The sequence below is a fragment of the Nymphaea colorata genome, chromosome 1 (assembly GCF_008831285.2).
Source record: "Nymphaea colorata isolate Beijing-Zhang1983 chromosome 1, ASM883128v2, whole genome shotgun sequence".
Taxonomy (NCBI): domain Eukaryota; kingdom Viridiplantae; phylum Streptophyta; class Magnoliopsida; order Nymphaeales; family Nymphaeaceae; genus Nymphaea; species Nymphaea colorata.
Window position 1 is genome coordinate 31,138,878 of NC_045138.2, and position 14,308 is coordinate 31,153,185.

Here is a 14,308-nt window from a genome sequence, read left to right on the forward strand (position 1 = left end):
TCAACATTTTCACATGTTGATTTATGAAGTATTCGCCATGCAGCTTGTAAATTCTAGTTTTGATTCCAGAATCATGCTGGCTTCAATTTCTGTGTAGCTTCCGACATTCAGTTCCCAGAGTAATAACAGAGGACCAACTAGTTTCAGGCTTAGCACTTGGAATCCTGCTTGTCTGTAGTTTTTGTAGCCTGTTTGTCAATGCCAACTTGGATACATCTCCTTCAGTAAGTCTAGTAGCTGGTTAACTGGGTTAACTCGATAGTTGGCAGAAATGTTTCATTCAGAATAAGGTTTTTGTCCAGAACATAGCAAATTCAAGGTTTTTTTTTTTAAAAAAAAAAAGCAGAACTCAAATTTTTGACCTGAACATCTTCAAGATCCAAATAAATTTCTTCGATACCAGCGCTCTGAACACCTGGCTAGGACCGGTAGGTAGATCAGATTGAAGGAGGTGTAAACTTCAATCCTCGAGATATGCATCCTTGGACATAAGTCCTCAGTAATAAGGATCAAGTCTTTCCTGGTGGTCAAAAAAAGAAGTATCCGAGAGTTCTACAACGAAGGACAAAAGAGAAAACCTGGGTTGGTAAGCAAGGAGTTCCTGAATCATGCAGCATAAAATGTGGTGCTTTTGTTACTTTAAACCAGTTTTCCACTAGCTTTTATTGTGCAATAGCCAATGGAGCAACTAAAATCTACATTTAGTGCAACCTATGACTTGCAACGGCTGAAGAGCAGAAAAGAAATGAAAAACCACTACTGCCTGTCCAACTGAAGAAAAGGAAAAGAAATCAGTAGATGACGAAAAAAAGAAAGAAATAATATATGTCTCACTGAAGAGAAGGAAAAAGAAATGAAGAGATGTCCTAAACCTGAACTGTAGGAGCATGATGTAATACAGCAAATTTCCTGCATATCTATCATGTCTGATGCTCTATTCACTAGAGCTGTCGTTTCTTTAGCCCTCAGTTCACACATGAAAACAAAGGGGTTCACATGTTAACTACTGTTGCAAGAAATTACGTATGACAACAATGGTGAAGGTAAGATCTCTTGATTCACTTCTCCCTTAACGGTAAAAGCCATATTAACAAGTTCAAATGGAAATTGGTCCTTGCAGCCTTTTCTCAGTTAAGTGCTGCACACACTGGGTGTCCCACAGAAATGAGGCAACGAAATGCCAATCAATTTCTAGATGTAGGCCATCGTGGAACATGTCTGCACATCTGTCTCTTTGCATTGTTCAGGTTGGACAAGAAGATCATAAGTAATCGTTGCAATATCTGCTTGAATTGAAGGTCCAAAAATTCTGTGGTTGCAACATTGCAGTTGATTTGGTCCCCACTAGGTGCACATGTAATGGGTTAAACCTACCAAAATTTCCATCTTTGTCTGTTTCTAGATTCATGTAGAGATCGAAGTTGGCATACAATTTATTCAACCAGCACCATAATTGGCATCCAGGATGGTTTTCTTTTCGGAATATGGACATCCTAATAATACACCAAAGTTTTTTATGCATGCCGAACTTTTTGCTAACTAATAATAACCAATAATCGACACTAGCCCAACTTGAGTCTTGAGCTAACGAGTTAGAATATCCAAAATACTCCAAAAATCGGCGTTTCTCTTATCCATTGCTTTACGGCGTGTTTAACTACAGTACAGGTTTGGAAGGTGCTTTTTATATTGTATACACGTATCTTTGAATGTTTTCTCAAAATTTAGGTGCATTTTCTGTTATCGACAAAACTTAAAGGTGCATTCACGTGAATCTCCTTTTAGCTAGATTTAGTAACATCAATAGGGATATCACCTGAGGAATGTGTTCCTTGGTGTTCTTCTTTAATTCTTCCCTGCTGTAGTCATAGAACCAAGGCTCTTTCTTTGGTGGATGACACCCTCATAAGAAACTGTTTTGAAAAAATTGGTTTTGTGAAAAAATGGTTTTTTTTTCATTTTTTAAAAATTGGTCTGTGTGTATGGATCGCACACCTAAAACTTTTTTTCTTTTGTATATAACATGCGGGGAACAGGGTTATTCAATCCCTTTTGAAAACCAGGTTTTGTCAAAAAGCTCAAAAGTTTTTTGAGAAAAAATGCTTTTGGTGTCCTCCAAACGTTCCGAAAAAAAGCCGTTTTGGAGGCCAAAAGTTGGTTTGCCTTCAAAAATATGTTTTAGAGTGTCATCCAAGCACTAAAAGTTTTTCTAAATATTAGTATGTAAACACAGAACACAAATGTAATGCCTCTCATGGCCAGAAGCGTGCAGCAGAGCTCCTTGAGGGTCAAATTAGAACTTGGGCTCTTGCCTTCCACTAATGAGTAATGACCCATCTCTTCAGATCCCACCTAAATGTTTCTGGTCTATCCAAAGATTCAAAACCTTATTATGATGTGTCAGATCTGTAGAGCAAAATGCAGGTCAGTATATCTTGTGCTAATTACGATGCACTCTGCTAGTACTTTTTTCTGTCGCTCGATATTTTACTGGGACTCTGCTGTGCTGCAGTAAAGCGGAAGAAAGAGACGGATGGAGTTTCTCTCAGTTTTGGCGGCCTGCAGGACATGGCGGCATCAACTTGGAGCTTATCATCAATTTAATACACCAAGCAGTAGTTTTTATGTATGATTGATGGAGAGAAGGATAGAGGCGTAGGGATTCGAGGGATTGAGTAATGACCCATTAATTTACCATTGAAGGTGCTTTTGGTTACCGTTTGCTCACGTAGATGACCAGCGTCTGACCACCACCCACGAGGAGGTCCCTCATGCTTTAAAAGTTGCTGAAGCCTCCTTAATCATTACGTGGGAGCAGAGTGAGCAATCCTCTGCTTGCCTCTTCTTTCTCAACCAGCCATGGAACTGATGACCGGACTTTAACTGGCTGCCAGTCCGACCAGCTAAGCTACGACCGAACTATCCACTTAACATCTTTTAGCCATCAAACTGTGCTGGTTGGATTATCAGATTGCCCCATTGTTAACCTCATGTGTTCTGTCTTTATTGATAAGGCTAAACCTAGTCCTGCAAAGTTTGATACATCCATGTCCTGCCTTTTTGAGATTGAAAAATCCATATGCGACATTTGCTCTGTTAGACAAATTCGTCTTTCTGCTATCTTAACCATGATTAGCAGCTTACCATGGCCATGGAGTTACCACAATGAGTTCACGTCATTCAGTCAGTTACTCTGTTCTTTCATTGAAAGAATCTTAGTTTACAAATTTATTCTTAAGGGCTAACTATTTGAAACCTACAGGTAAAAGGCAGGAACCGTTTTGCCAGTAGAAATTAAGCATGAATGGATTTGTCAATAGCATATATGCATGGATAGAATTTGAAAACGAAACTAACATGTAACTTCTGTTTTGGGCAGGAGCGTAGTTCTTAATTATATAATCCCAATCTTGTTCTGGAGTTTGTCCAGACCCAAATTGTGGCAAGCCTTTTTCATTTCCAATCTTCCATGCTCCTTCGCACCTCATATGACAAACTAAATCAGGATTCGGCCAGATATTTTATTCTCAATTTCCCTCGTTCTTCATTATATCCGAGGCGATCAGAAATTCCAGTGGATTTGAAAACCCTGGATTTCAGACCCATGCACCTGAAATCCACTGGTTAAGCAGTGGATCTCTCTCAACAAGGATCTTAGATCAGTTTCTTATCTTAGACCCGAGACTATCAAACACCCCCTTTATTACATCGAGTTTCACAAGACCTGTATTAATACCCCCTTCAGCAACCAGATCTTATATGGCACAGTCCCTCCGTTAAAATTTCATCTCTACCATTTATCCAGAAGCTCAACCAAGAATAGAATCGATGAAGAATCTTCCTATGCATGGGAATATTTGGAAAGTAAATAAAGGGTAACCAGATGACCATTGCAGACTCCTAACAAATGCTTATCTTCTCTACATATTTCACAGTGTTTGACAGCCTATAATTGGATTTACGCCTATTCAGTGTCCATCAAGAAGGCACTGGGTTGTTTTTCAATAATATGCTACGCTTAAGAACCAGACCACTTGATAGGCATTTACTTCGTGAAAAAAAACGGTGGGGCGATCCCCAAAATATAAACAAGCACAACCCCATGGAAAGGTGAGACCAGCTGCAGATTCAAGCTCCCTTACGTTTCCATCTTAACTACTATCTTAGAAATGAGAATCCTGACTAGCTTTTTTTGACCCTTGAATCTTCCGGTGAATTTGACCCTTGAATCTTAGTTAGCTCTTCAGAGATAGCAAAAACATAGTTTCTATCCGAGGGATCACAGTGTCTAATTCATGCAAAAACTACATGTATATGGTTTATCAACTTCTTAGAATCTGAAGGAAAGCTTCAACTATCATACATCGAAAAAGGTTGAATATCATAGAAGCTGAGCTCCGAATATTATAAATAGATGGCAGAAGTTATGAACTTTAATAGTGGCACAAAAAGACTTTATCAAATGGACTCGAAATTCGTTTGACAAAATTGCTTTATGCCACTGTTTTCGAGATGGTTCAAGTCTTCAAGACAATAAGAACAATATAAACTGCAAACCTGCCTTTTATTGATCTATTACAACATTTTATTTCATGTTAAGGGGAAAAAAATCTCCTAAATTAATCATTTGTAAGCATACTTTGTGTATTTATTTAGTAAAATTTCAAGTTAAACCAAAATGTGTGAGCACTTAAATCTTCAGCTCTTGACTTTCATCTCTCTCTCTCTCTCTCTCTCTCTCTCTCTGTGCGTGTGTGTGCGTGTGTAAGCATGCCCCTGACTAAAGCAATGTGAAGCAGGATTATGATCACAAAAGAATTCCTTCATGAACCAAAAGAAAATCACATGAAGAAAGTGGATTAAATAAGACTCTAGATGCAGATCACTTGGAAGCCAAGGATCTGGGTGTGATTGAATCATTGCATGAAAAGAACTAAGAAAGCACGTAACTGATGGTGACAGTGGGTTCTGTCTCATCTCGCTTGCTGACTTGTTCAACTATTCTACACCATTCACAAAATTCATGTTACATCTGACCTAATGACATACAAAATCAGATTTTACTTTACAATGTATATCTTCTTACACTTCCTTTTTGTCCTGATTTGCAGGAGTGTCTGCTTGCACCATTGCGAGCTTCGCATCTTTGTCAGAAGCAACATCTTGAATCCCTAAGTTGCAACAAGTAAAATGAGAAAATGATAAGAGTAGAGGAGAAATGTCCAAGTAGTCATAATATTTGGTTAACTAGAAGATTATACCAGGTACAGCACTAGGAGCTGACAAAGATGAACCCTGGCCACCGTGGCTATAGCCACGGGTAACAGTGCTGGCCATAGAGGGCAGCCTCCCTTGAAGATCATGAGAAAGTGTCCTTCTACCACTTGTTTCACTATCACTGCCCATTTTACAAGCTTCACTTAAGGACACAGGCCTGCTACTTTTGGAAGAATATGTTGTAGACCACGATCGCCCATTAGATCCAGCTAAAGCCATGATAGCATCAGCCTAAAAGTGATCACATTAATTATTTTGTTAAGAACCTGAAAAGGCAGAAATCAAGCCAACAATGATAGAACTCCGACCACACATACAAGGAGTTGTTACCAGCTTATTTTTTAGTCTGTAACTGAGAAAACTGCATTCAGGAAAAAAAGCTTTGTCGCTTGCCAGGTGGTGCAAAACCTCAAGGCAAGCACCTCTACCCCCATGTCCGACACTTGCTTTAGCTTATGCAGGGCGCTGACACCCAGAGAAATTGAACTAGCAACTGGCCTTTTACCAGTCGCTGGTCCAACCAGCTATGTCAAATCAAACCCCTAGGGCCACTGGTTGTTTTAACACTTTACTATCCTGGCATGCACCATATCTACGAATGTGGACCGTGCCACTTTTTCTTCCCATTTCTACAAGAAAAACCACTCACAGGACATGAGACCTAGTCACACTCTTCCTATGTCACCTGGGTGTGGGGTGCAGGTGCGGGGTGCGACAAGTTCCAAAAAAAAATTGGGTGCGGGTGCGGTGAGAGCACATATATATATGTTATTTGTTATATAAGTAATTTTATTTGTCTATATTTTTAAACTTTTTTTATCATAATCTCATACAAAATTCAAAGTTTTATTAAATAAAATAAAGGAGAGAGAGAGAAGAGGGAAAGATAGGAGAAGGAAAAAAAAGAAAAAAAAGAAAAACAAGAGGAAAGAAGAACGGGTGCGGTCAGCAGCACCCAATTCGGTTTGACCGAGTCGGGCGCCGTGTCGCGATGCACCCACACCTATGTGACTTAGCACTTCTCACAGCGTGAAACCACATGGCTAGACCTACTTAGGCTTGTGAAAACTGTCGAGCCAGTGAAATTTTTACTTTGACTGCTTTCCTGAAAGTCAAAGCCCAATCTGCTGCACCAACACCCTTGATGTTTGACCACATCAGTTGTTTACTAATATGTTTTGGATCCTGGAATTGAGACTCGTAAATTAGCCTGAAATTTTGAAAACAACAGCCCCAAAGTAATGTGAAGAGAAAACAAGAAACTTGTATCAAAATAACAATTGAAAGTGTGCTTCCTGCTAAATTACATAGTGTCAACAACATTTATGGATTAGAACAAGAAAATAGTAATCATAACACTCATTTTCCTAACTAAATTTGTATTGGTGATGTGGCCAAAAACTAAAGTGTACACGTACCACCACTTAAGATGAATATAGAGGCCAATATTTCAGTTCGTATGTATAAAAACTAATGTTCACGGAAGAAAATAACCAACAAAAAGACCCAAAATGCATCGTCCAGACCTAATTATTCCAGTATCCTTTTCAAAAGTTGATTACCAAGTTAGATACGCCACCATTTTGGATGCCCATCAATCTAGTTTTCTTTACAGATCGGAGGAAGTGCCAGATTATACTTATGATACTGATACCTTTAAAATCCACCTTTTCAAATGTCCTATGCAAATGGAAGTGATAACGGATAACAAGCAAGAGCTAGAAAGATGAAATAAACTTCATCCAGTCTTCTTGGATAAGCAACATCACGTTGGTAGAGAGAAACTGATGTTTCAAGTTCTCACATGTTAGCAAATTGTTGGCCATTGAGTGGTTGCCAATCACTTTAGTACTTCAGTGTCAGCCACCAAAGCTATAAGAGATCAACCTCCTACACTTCAGCACTCTTTTTTCTGCCTTCAAGGTTTTCACCAACTCGTGGAACTATGAATATGAGCAAGAAAGTGTGACAAGAGAGAGAGAGAGAGAGAGAGAGAGCTCAATTACATGGGGGAGGCATTCATAATTCAAAAATATAACCTGCACATAACTGTATTCCTTGCAAAATTAGGCCTGTGCTAGATAAGGTGCAAACTGCAAAGCCTACAAAATTAGGCCTGTGCTTTGGTAGTTGGTGTTTTCTGTGAGCATTTACATCAAACTTGTCCACAACTGCAATTTCGTTGGGTTCTCCCAGGATTCTCTAAAGTTAAAATTCAAAAACCATTGCATAATCTAGTGAACATCTACTATGTGATAAGGTCTTAAAGATATTTGGAAATTAAGACCAAAAAAATCCTAAAATTGGTTAGCTAGATTAGCATTTCTTTTGCTAGTATCACCTTTCAATAAACCCTTTGGAAAAAGATAACCTGTGATACTAACCTGAACATGTCTCTCTAGAATTTTATTTCAGTCATTAGAGATGAAAATTGAGCTGACCATATGCTAAAGTACAATTCAATAGCTGGCATCGAGATACCATAACCAATATATGTGGGTGTATCGATCTACTATGTTATACGGAAATTGAAAATGACCAGGTTAAATCATTTACTTTTTAGTATTACTAGAGACTGCACAGAATACAGTAGGTCATGTGTCACCTTTGCTTCCTTAAAAATCACAATATGGCATGCCAAATATGCTAGGCAGGAGGATAAGCAACACCCCTTGTCTAAGACCTTTTTTCTCATAAGCAACTACTAGACAGGCTCTTAAACCATTTTCCGCATAGTGTTTGCTGATCATCTTAACTAAAACTGCAAGGTATAAACCTGTGCAATCAGCATCCCCTGCGCATTAGAAGTGTCCACCTTTTTTGACTAATGCAAACTCAGATGGTACAAAGAATGTCCTCATTACTGGTAGAAAAGCATCCCATTGAAGGAACTGAACATTTTCTCAAACCCGTTCATCAATAAGAATGTATATATGGAGCAATGCTTCTTGTGGTCCGTATCCAGCATTATATTAATTTCAATGTCTTGACTGTAGGATATGAACCAAAATTTTAGAGAGATGAAAAACAGTAAAAAATAGAAACAAACAGAGTTACATTAAAGCTTTTAGGTGGCCTGTTAAAAAAAATATGTGACAGTTAACATTTAGGTTCAGATGCAACATCTTTTGTCCAGCATCCATTGCAATTTCTATCTAAGGAAAGTAGGATAGGATCCCTAAAAATGAAGTATCCCTCTCATATATGTTTTTGAACAAAAAGTAAGTACTTTTGATCCTCCAAAATTTGATTCATTATTTAGCCGTTGATTTTGGACGTCCAAAAAGTCCTGCTGGTCCATAAACATTGGATCCTGGTAACTCAATCTCCACAAAGACCAACCCTATAGACAATATCTGTAGTGCTGGATATAGAAAAAAAAATATTGAGAAGGAAAACTATAATGCAAACTAGTTTTAAAACCTTTGTTCACAGCAAGGGCAAATAAACTTTTCCATGTCCACACCTCTTCTTATTTGACATAGCATAAGATCCACCTTCTATAGAGTGCATGATAAAAAACCAAGGGTATGAACAAGATTGAGGCCACGTACAGAGGTATCCATTTCATACTTGCAGAATTGAATTTGCTACCCAGTGTCTATTGGTCACATTGTGATGCATCCTTTAGCACAAATGTGATCCAAGAGATTGAATTTGATATCGACAATTTATTGGTCATACATCAAATTAGAAACTTAAAAGTCATAAAATAGTCAAAAATTTACAATTTCAGTGGCGCAGAGGTTTTATGTTAGAAGATTGCAGGATACTTCAATCTTTCTAATTACCAGATTATATTTCTTTCCACACAAACCTACATATTTGTGTTCCAATCCTCAAGACTGGGTTGTTCTTCATATCTTAGTGCATGCATCCCCCTTTTTTGGAGTGTCATGAACTGTTCTGCTTGGTCGTTTGTTTGGTGACGCGCTATCATTTTCCAACATGTATTGCATACCTTTCTATCAACTTTTTTGGTGACTTGTAGCATTCATTCATTTCTTACTCTAAGTTATGAACTGTTCTGCTTGGTGATTTGCTACCATTTTCCAACATGTATCACATACCTCTATCAATATATTTTTTTTGTGACTTGCAGCATTCATTCATTTCATGCTCTAATGCCTTCCTTTGCTTACATAATTTTTCATGTGGGCATTCAATATTCCTCTCTAACTGACCTACCTTCTCATGTGTGGTACCACTGTCAATTCTTTTACAGAAAAAACATCTCATCCATTTTACGTATCTACTTAGTACAAGAAAGAATATAGTGGACTTTTCAGATGTTTAAACATTAAACAAATTTATGATATGCTTGCTTGCATAAAGATATCTAAAATAAAGAATTCTAATGGCAGTAAAATAATTGCTCAAGGAAAAAAGTGAAGCAGTTAAAAAGAAAATAAAAGAGTGAAAAGATAAAGCATAACTGAACAGCTAGAGCACAAGCTTGAATCTCGACAGGCAACAACATGGTCTTCCCAAGAAGGTCCTGTGAACAGGTCCACCCCAGCTACATTGAAGTTAAGAGGCCAAATTTTGAAACTCAAATAGTAAAAACACTTTCCAGGGATCCTGTTAAAGAAATATTCTAAAGGCTAGCACCTTCTGAAGAATTATGGACTATGACCTTGAGACAAAAAGCATCTGTGTAAGCCCTATAAAGGTTCTAAGTCTTAGGCATGTACTGAAGATATTCAAGATCCAGGTTAGCAAGTTAAAACGAAGAAAAGAAAAAAGTTCAAGATTAGAATCTTTAGAAAAAGTAATGGCTTTGGTTCTATGTAAGCAGTTACAGATTCTTGTTTCTTCCATTGTTTAAAAACTCATCCAAGTGAGTAAATTGGGTTCACTCAGGCTGACCTGGTGACTTGGACCTCAACCTAGTCGAGAAAAGGAAAACCAGGAAATGGAAGAACGCCAAGTCATAGAATGATTACGTTGAGTACTCGAGTTTTTTCTGAGTCAAATGGCTTAATCAAATTATTTGTTTACATGATAATGTGTGTATACACAAGAAACTAGGTAAATGACTACATATATATAGGCACGCACGCACACACACACTCACACTACAAAATTTTCACTATAGTAGGGTGGGAATGAAAGGAATGCACCAGCTTCTGCCGATCCTCTCACAATAGACCCAGATGCAGACACATACACATATACTGATAACATAAGTATAGTAAATATATTACCAAATTTTGCATTTATATGTGCATATGCATTATTATATGTAATATATCAAGGTTACAGTAAATTAAGAAATTATACATATATACATATATACATATATACATATATATATATATATATATATATATATATATATGTGCAGATATACTTTCTGTGAGAAAATAAGTTGTCAAAGCCAGGACGAGCCACTGAGTTGACCAAGTGAATCACAAGCCAATTCACTCCTAATGGAATCTTGAACCACTGGATTTTAAAACTTTGGTTTCTTTTCCTTATTGACAGAAATCGTCAAATAATCGAAGAAAAAATTTGTAGAGGTATAAAACATCTTTGAGCATCTTCAGATACCAGTCATCAGCTCGTCAGAGAGCCACTGACATGTTGCCTACAGTTTCACATAAAGTAACTAGCAGTTGCGAACAAAAGTAGTGATTTCTGTCTAGGCCCTATTAACCAGGTGATGATGGACTTTAAATTGGCCAACATATCAAATATGCTTACTATATTGAATCCTGATGTTTCAAGTTAATTCAACAACTTACCCTAATTTCACAAAAGCTGCTGCATCTTGTTTCATATGGGTATCCCTTTCATATGGGTAATCCCTTCATATGGGTATCCCTTCATTTAGCATCATAATAGCCTATTATAATTCAGGGAAATAATGCCATGAGCAAAATTTCATGCAATAAACTTAGTTCAGCATGGAAAACTTACAGAATAAAAAGACACTAGAAACGGAATATCCACATAAAGATTATGACACATAATGCTGGAAAGAAATGTAGAAGCAGTGGCTGAGCCAGAGAAATTTTCTGGAGAGACACTGCTTCACAGGTTTTCATACTTGAAGGGGAACTTACATGTACAACAAAGTAAATATTAAACAATCTTAATGTAAAAATGAAAGAAAATTGAAAAGCTGGTGTGGGCAACTGCCCACACCAGCCTATATGTGGCTCCGCCACTGTGTAGAAGCGTTAATGGGACAACCAATAGCACAAAGAACATATAGAACTGGCAGCAAGATACCTTTTTTGGATGAACATCATCAAATACATGTGCTTGTCCAGCATAAAATATGGTCATTTGGCGATTAACTGATGATAGAACCTTGTGACTGTGACAATAAGAAACAGAAATCAGATGGAAAGTTTCCTTGGCCAACTCCTTCATTTTTTTCCACAGACCATAAAAATTACAAGCTTCAGACAAATCTTCAAAAGTTTTAAGTTCCACTAACACATACCTCGATGGACCAACATATTCAAGCTCAGTAGTTTGAGGTCCAAGCTTTTGTCTACTGCAGCTTGGTGTCATGCCTGTTGGAATCCGATCAGCTGCTCCACTAGCTGAGGTGACAATATTTGCAATCCCGGAACCCTTCATTCCAGTTCTTGAACCTTCATCTGCAGCAGGCTGTGTAACAAGTGAAGGACCTCCGCTGCTGTCCCCATAAACACTTGAGGAAATCTTATCAGCAAATGACCCATACTGGGTGTACTGACTAAGGCGAGGATGGAAGTTTGCTGCAGGCATTGCATTGGCCGGCATGATTCTATCCAAGTTTGACGCAACAAAGTCTCTCACATTCATTGGTGGCTGAGAAAGAGAAGAACCACCAGAAACAGTTTTTGGTGGTTGCATAGAAAGGAGAACTTCTTCATGATGTTGCCTAACTAATCTGTCGTTTCTTGCATCATTGTGGGCGATCTGTTAAACAACATGAGCGTTACCACAAAAATAAATTATCAGTTTCATTCAAGCTCACAACGGTTTCCAAACCTAAACAAGGAAGCCGCTGAGTTGATGTTTATGCCCTGTAAAACCACGAACCGTTCCCAAACATCTCTAAAGCTCTATAATAGTTAACGATGACATACAGAAATGGAAGAAGCCAGAAAAGGATGAAAGGCCGGCCAAGTTAAATTGACCGTGTTTTAGTCAGCTCTACCTTCATAAAATGCGCCCCTTCTAATGAATCTGCTCCGATTGGTAACTTTCTGCCGCCCACTGATCCGATGAAGCCCGAGTCCGAATTGCTCCTCTTCCTTCCGGAATATCGGTCGAGCATTGAAGAGCTACTCATTTGTCCTTGTAACTGAACTCCAATGTTACTTACACCTTGCCTCTCTGCTAAGAATAGAGAACCAAAGAGAGGAACAGTAATCAGATACCATCAATAAAAAGGTAAATGACAATAGACACTTCCGATAGGCATGTACAATTGAGAGCCACAAGTATGAGCTAGAAGAGGCCTACATAATTCTCTGTGCATGACAAATACAAAAGGCCCCAATCATGAAAAACAGAGCGATAACAAACAAAAATACGGATACCACGCTCTCAACCCAAAAACTAAAGGGAAATTTTTTAGGTACCCATCAGAAAATAACACTTAAAACAGAAAATTTGAGGTTAAGAGAAAACCAATTCTCACGCACCAACAATCTCTCTAGAACGAAAGGGTCCAAAGGGGGCATGAAAACCAATTTGCCCAGCACCAATGAAAAACTTGAACTCAAAGAAACAAAAAGATCAGAAGAAGAGGCAGGAAAAGGTGGTACCGGGAGAAAAGCCGGAGGGAGGGCAAGCAAGAGGATGGCTAGAAGATGCTCCAACTGACGAGGCCTCCGGCGGATCCCCAACAATGTTCTTACTTGTGGCCCGCAGCGCTGCCGAGGAGTCTGTACAGCTCATGCCAAGGAAGTCGTGGAAAACCGGCTGCTGCTGTTGTTGCTGTTGCTGCTGCTGCTGCTGCCCGTCGCTCGCCATTATCACACTGCTCGCCATCGGCCACACATACGCAGTCCGCCTAGCACGCCAACACCATCCTTCTCTGTCTCTCTGTCTCTCTCTCTCTCTCCTACCACGCTAACACTATTCTTCCTTCCTCCCTCTTCTTCCTCTCTCTCTCTCTCTCAATCAAAGGAGAGAGGATGAAAGGAAGGTTTCTGCAATCAAAGTAATTTAAAAGGAAAAAGCACAGGAAGGGATTCAGAAACAGAGACAGACCTTTCCTTTCCCTCAGAGCGCCATTGCCATTCGCCAATAGCGGTGTTTCATCCTCTGCACCTCTTCCCGTTTCTATTCTTTTTCTTTTTCTCCTTTCCTCTCAAAATATTTTCTTTTTCCACCTATTCCACGTCGCCGGCGAGAGAAAGCGGAGCTACTGGCGTGTCGCGTCTGATCGTCTTAGCAAAATTACGGGTCTTTACCGCAATCATTGACTAGGATCTCGTTTCTTTAGTCTCCCGAATCTGATACGAGCGGCAGAAAAGAAAAATCAGGAAGCGTCCATAAGCGATAATAAGACTCGGTCGACTTGCCTGTTACCGTTAACTGCAACCAATGTACTTTGGAAACATACATGCCGCTTAAACCAGTGCTACTTAAACCAGCAACCAACCATCCACCAGATAGGTACACTCAACCTTTTAAACTCTTAACCCTTTCCAGCATTGGTTTATGAATCTACTCCAAAGATTGAGATACATTTATATGTCCAGGTAATATAATGTTCTAAAAAATTTTGAAACAATAACAAGTTATTACTATTGCTAGATGGGCCCTTAAGGGCTATACACTCACTTGGTAGTAGAAAACTTAGCACTTGAGACTGGTTTGTGTTTGGACCAAAATAAAGAATTTGAGCCACGATGGGCACATAAGCATAATTTGTTGAGATAAATAATTCTTTGCCGGGATTTTGTTTGTGACACACAATGGGCGGAGTTGAAACCCATGTGTTAGCTTTGGAACACCAAGGTTTTCATGAATGAGATGATGAAGTGGTGCTAGTGCTTGGGTAGTGTTGGTGAAATCA

General features: G+C 38.8%; 1 protein-coding gene across 2 annotated transcripts; it reads right to left on the minus strand.

The window, feature by feature from the left end:
- Positions 1–4,826: 4,826 nt before the first annotated feature.
- LOC116258529 (protein TIFY 8) lies at positions 4,827–13,683 on the minus strand. Of its 2 annotated transcripts, none has more exons than XM_031635715.2 (6): positions 13,050–13,683; positions 12,437–12,615; positions 11,732–12,195; positions 11,515–11,602; positions 5,262–5,508; positions 4,827–5,171 (listed from the first exon to the last, which is right to left on the minus strand). In XM_031635715.2, exons 1-6 carry the CDS (start codon positions 13,273–13,275, stop codon positions 5,083–5,085), a joined length of 1,293 nt encoding a protein of 430 aa, XP_031491575.1. In that variant the 5' UTR covers positions 13,276–13,683; the 3' UTR covers positions 4,827–5,082. The 2 variants fall into 2 exon arrangements, with proteins under 2 accessions (XP_031491575.1, XP_031491567.1); XM_031635707.2 differs by having other exon boundaries at positions 12,437–12,618.
- Between the last annotated feature and the right edge of the window lie 625 nt (positions 13,684–14,308).

Excerpts from the sequence above, each read along its gene's own strand:
- LOC116258529 (XM_031635707.2), bottom strand. The coding sequence starts at position 13,275 with ATGGCGAGCAGTGTGATAATGGCGAGCGACGGGCAGCAGCAGCAGCAG. Across the intron at positions 12,619-13,049 it reads TCCCTCCGGCTTTTCTCCCG|CAGAGAGGCAAGGTGTAAGT; the intron begins GTACCACCTTTT and ends CTCTATTCTTAG. Across the intron at positions 12,196-12,436 it reads AAGGGGCGCATTTTATGAAG|ATCGCCCACAATGATGCAAG; the intron begins GTAGAGCTGACT and ends GTTGTTTAACAG.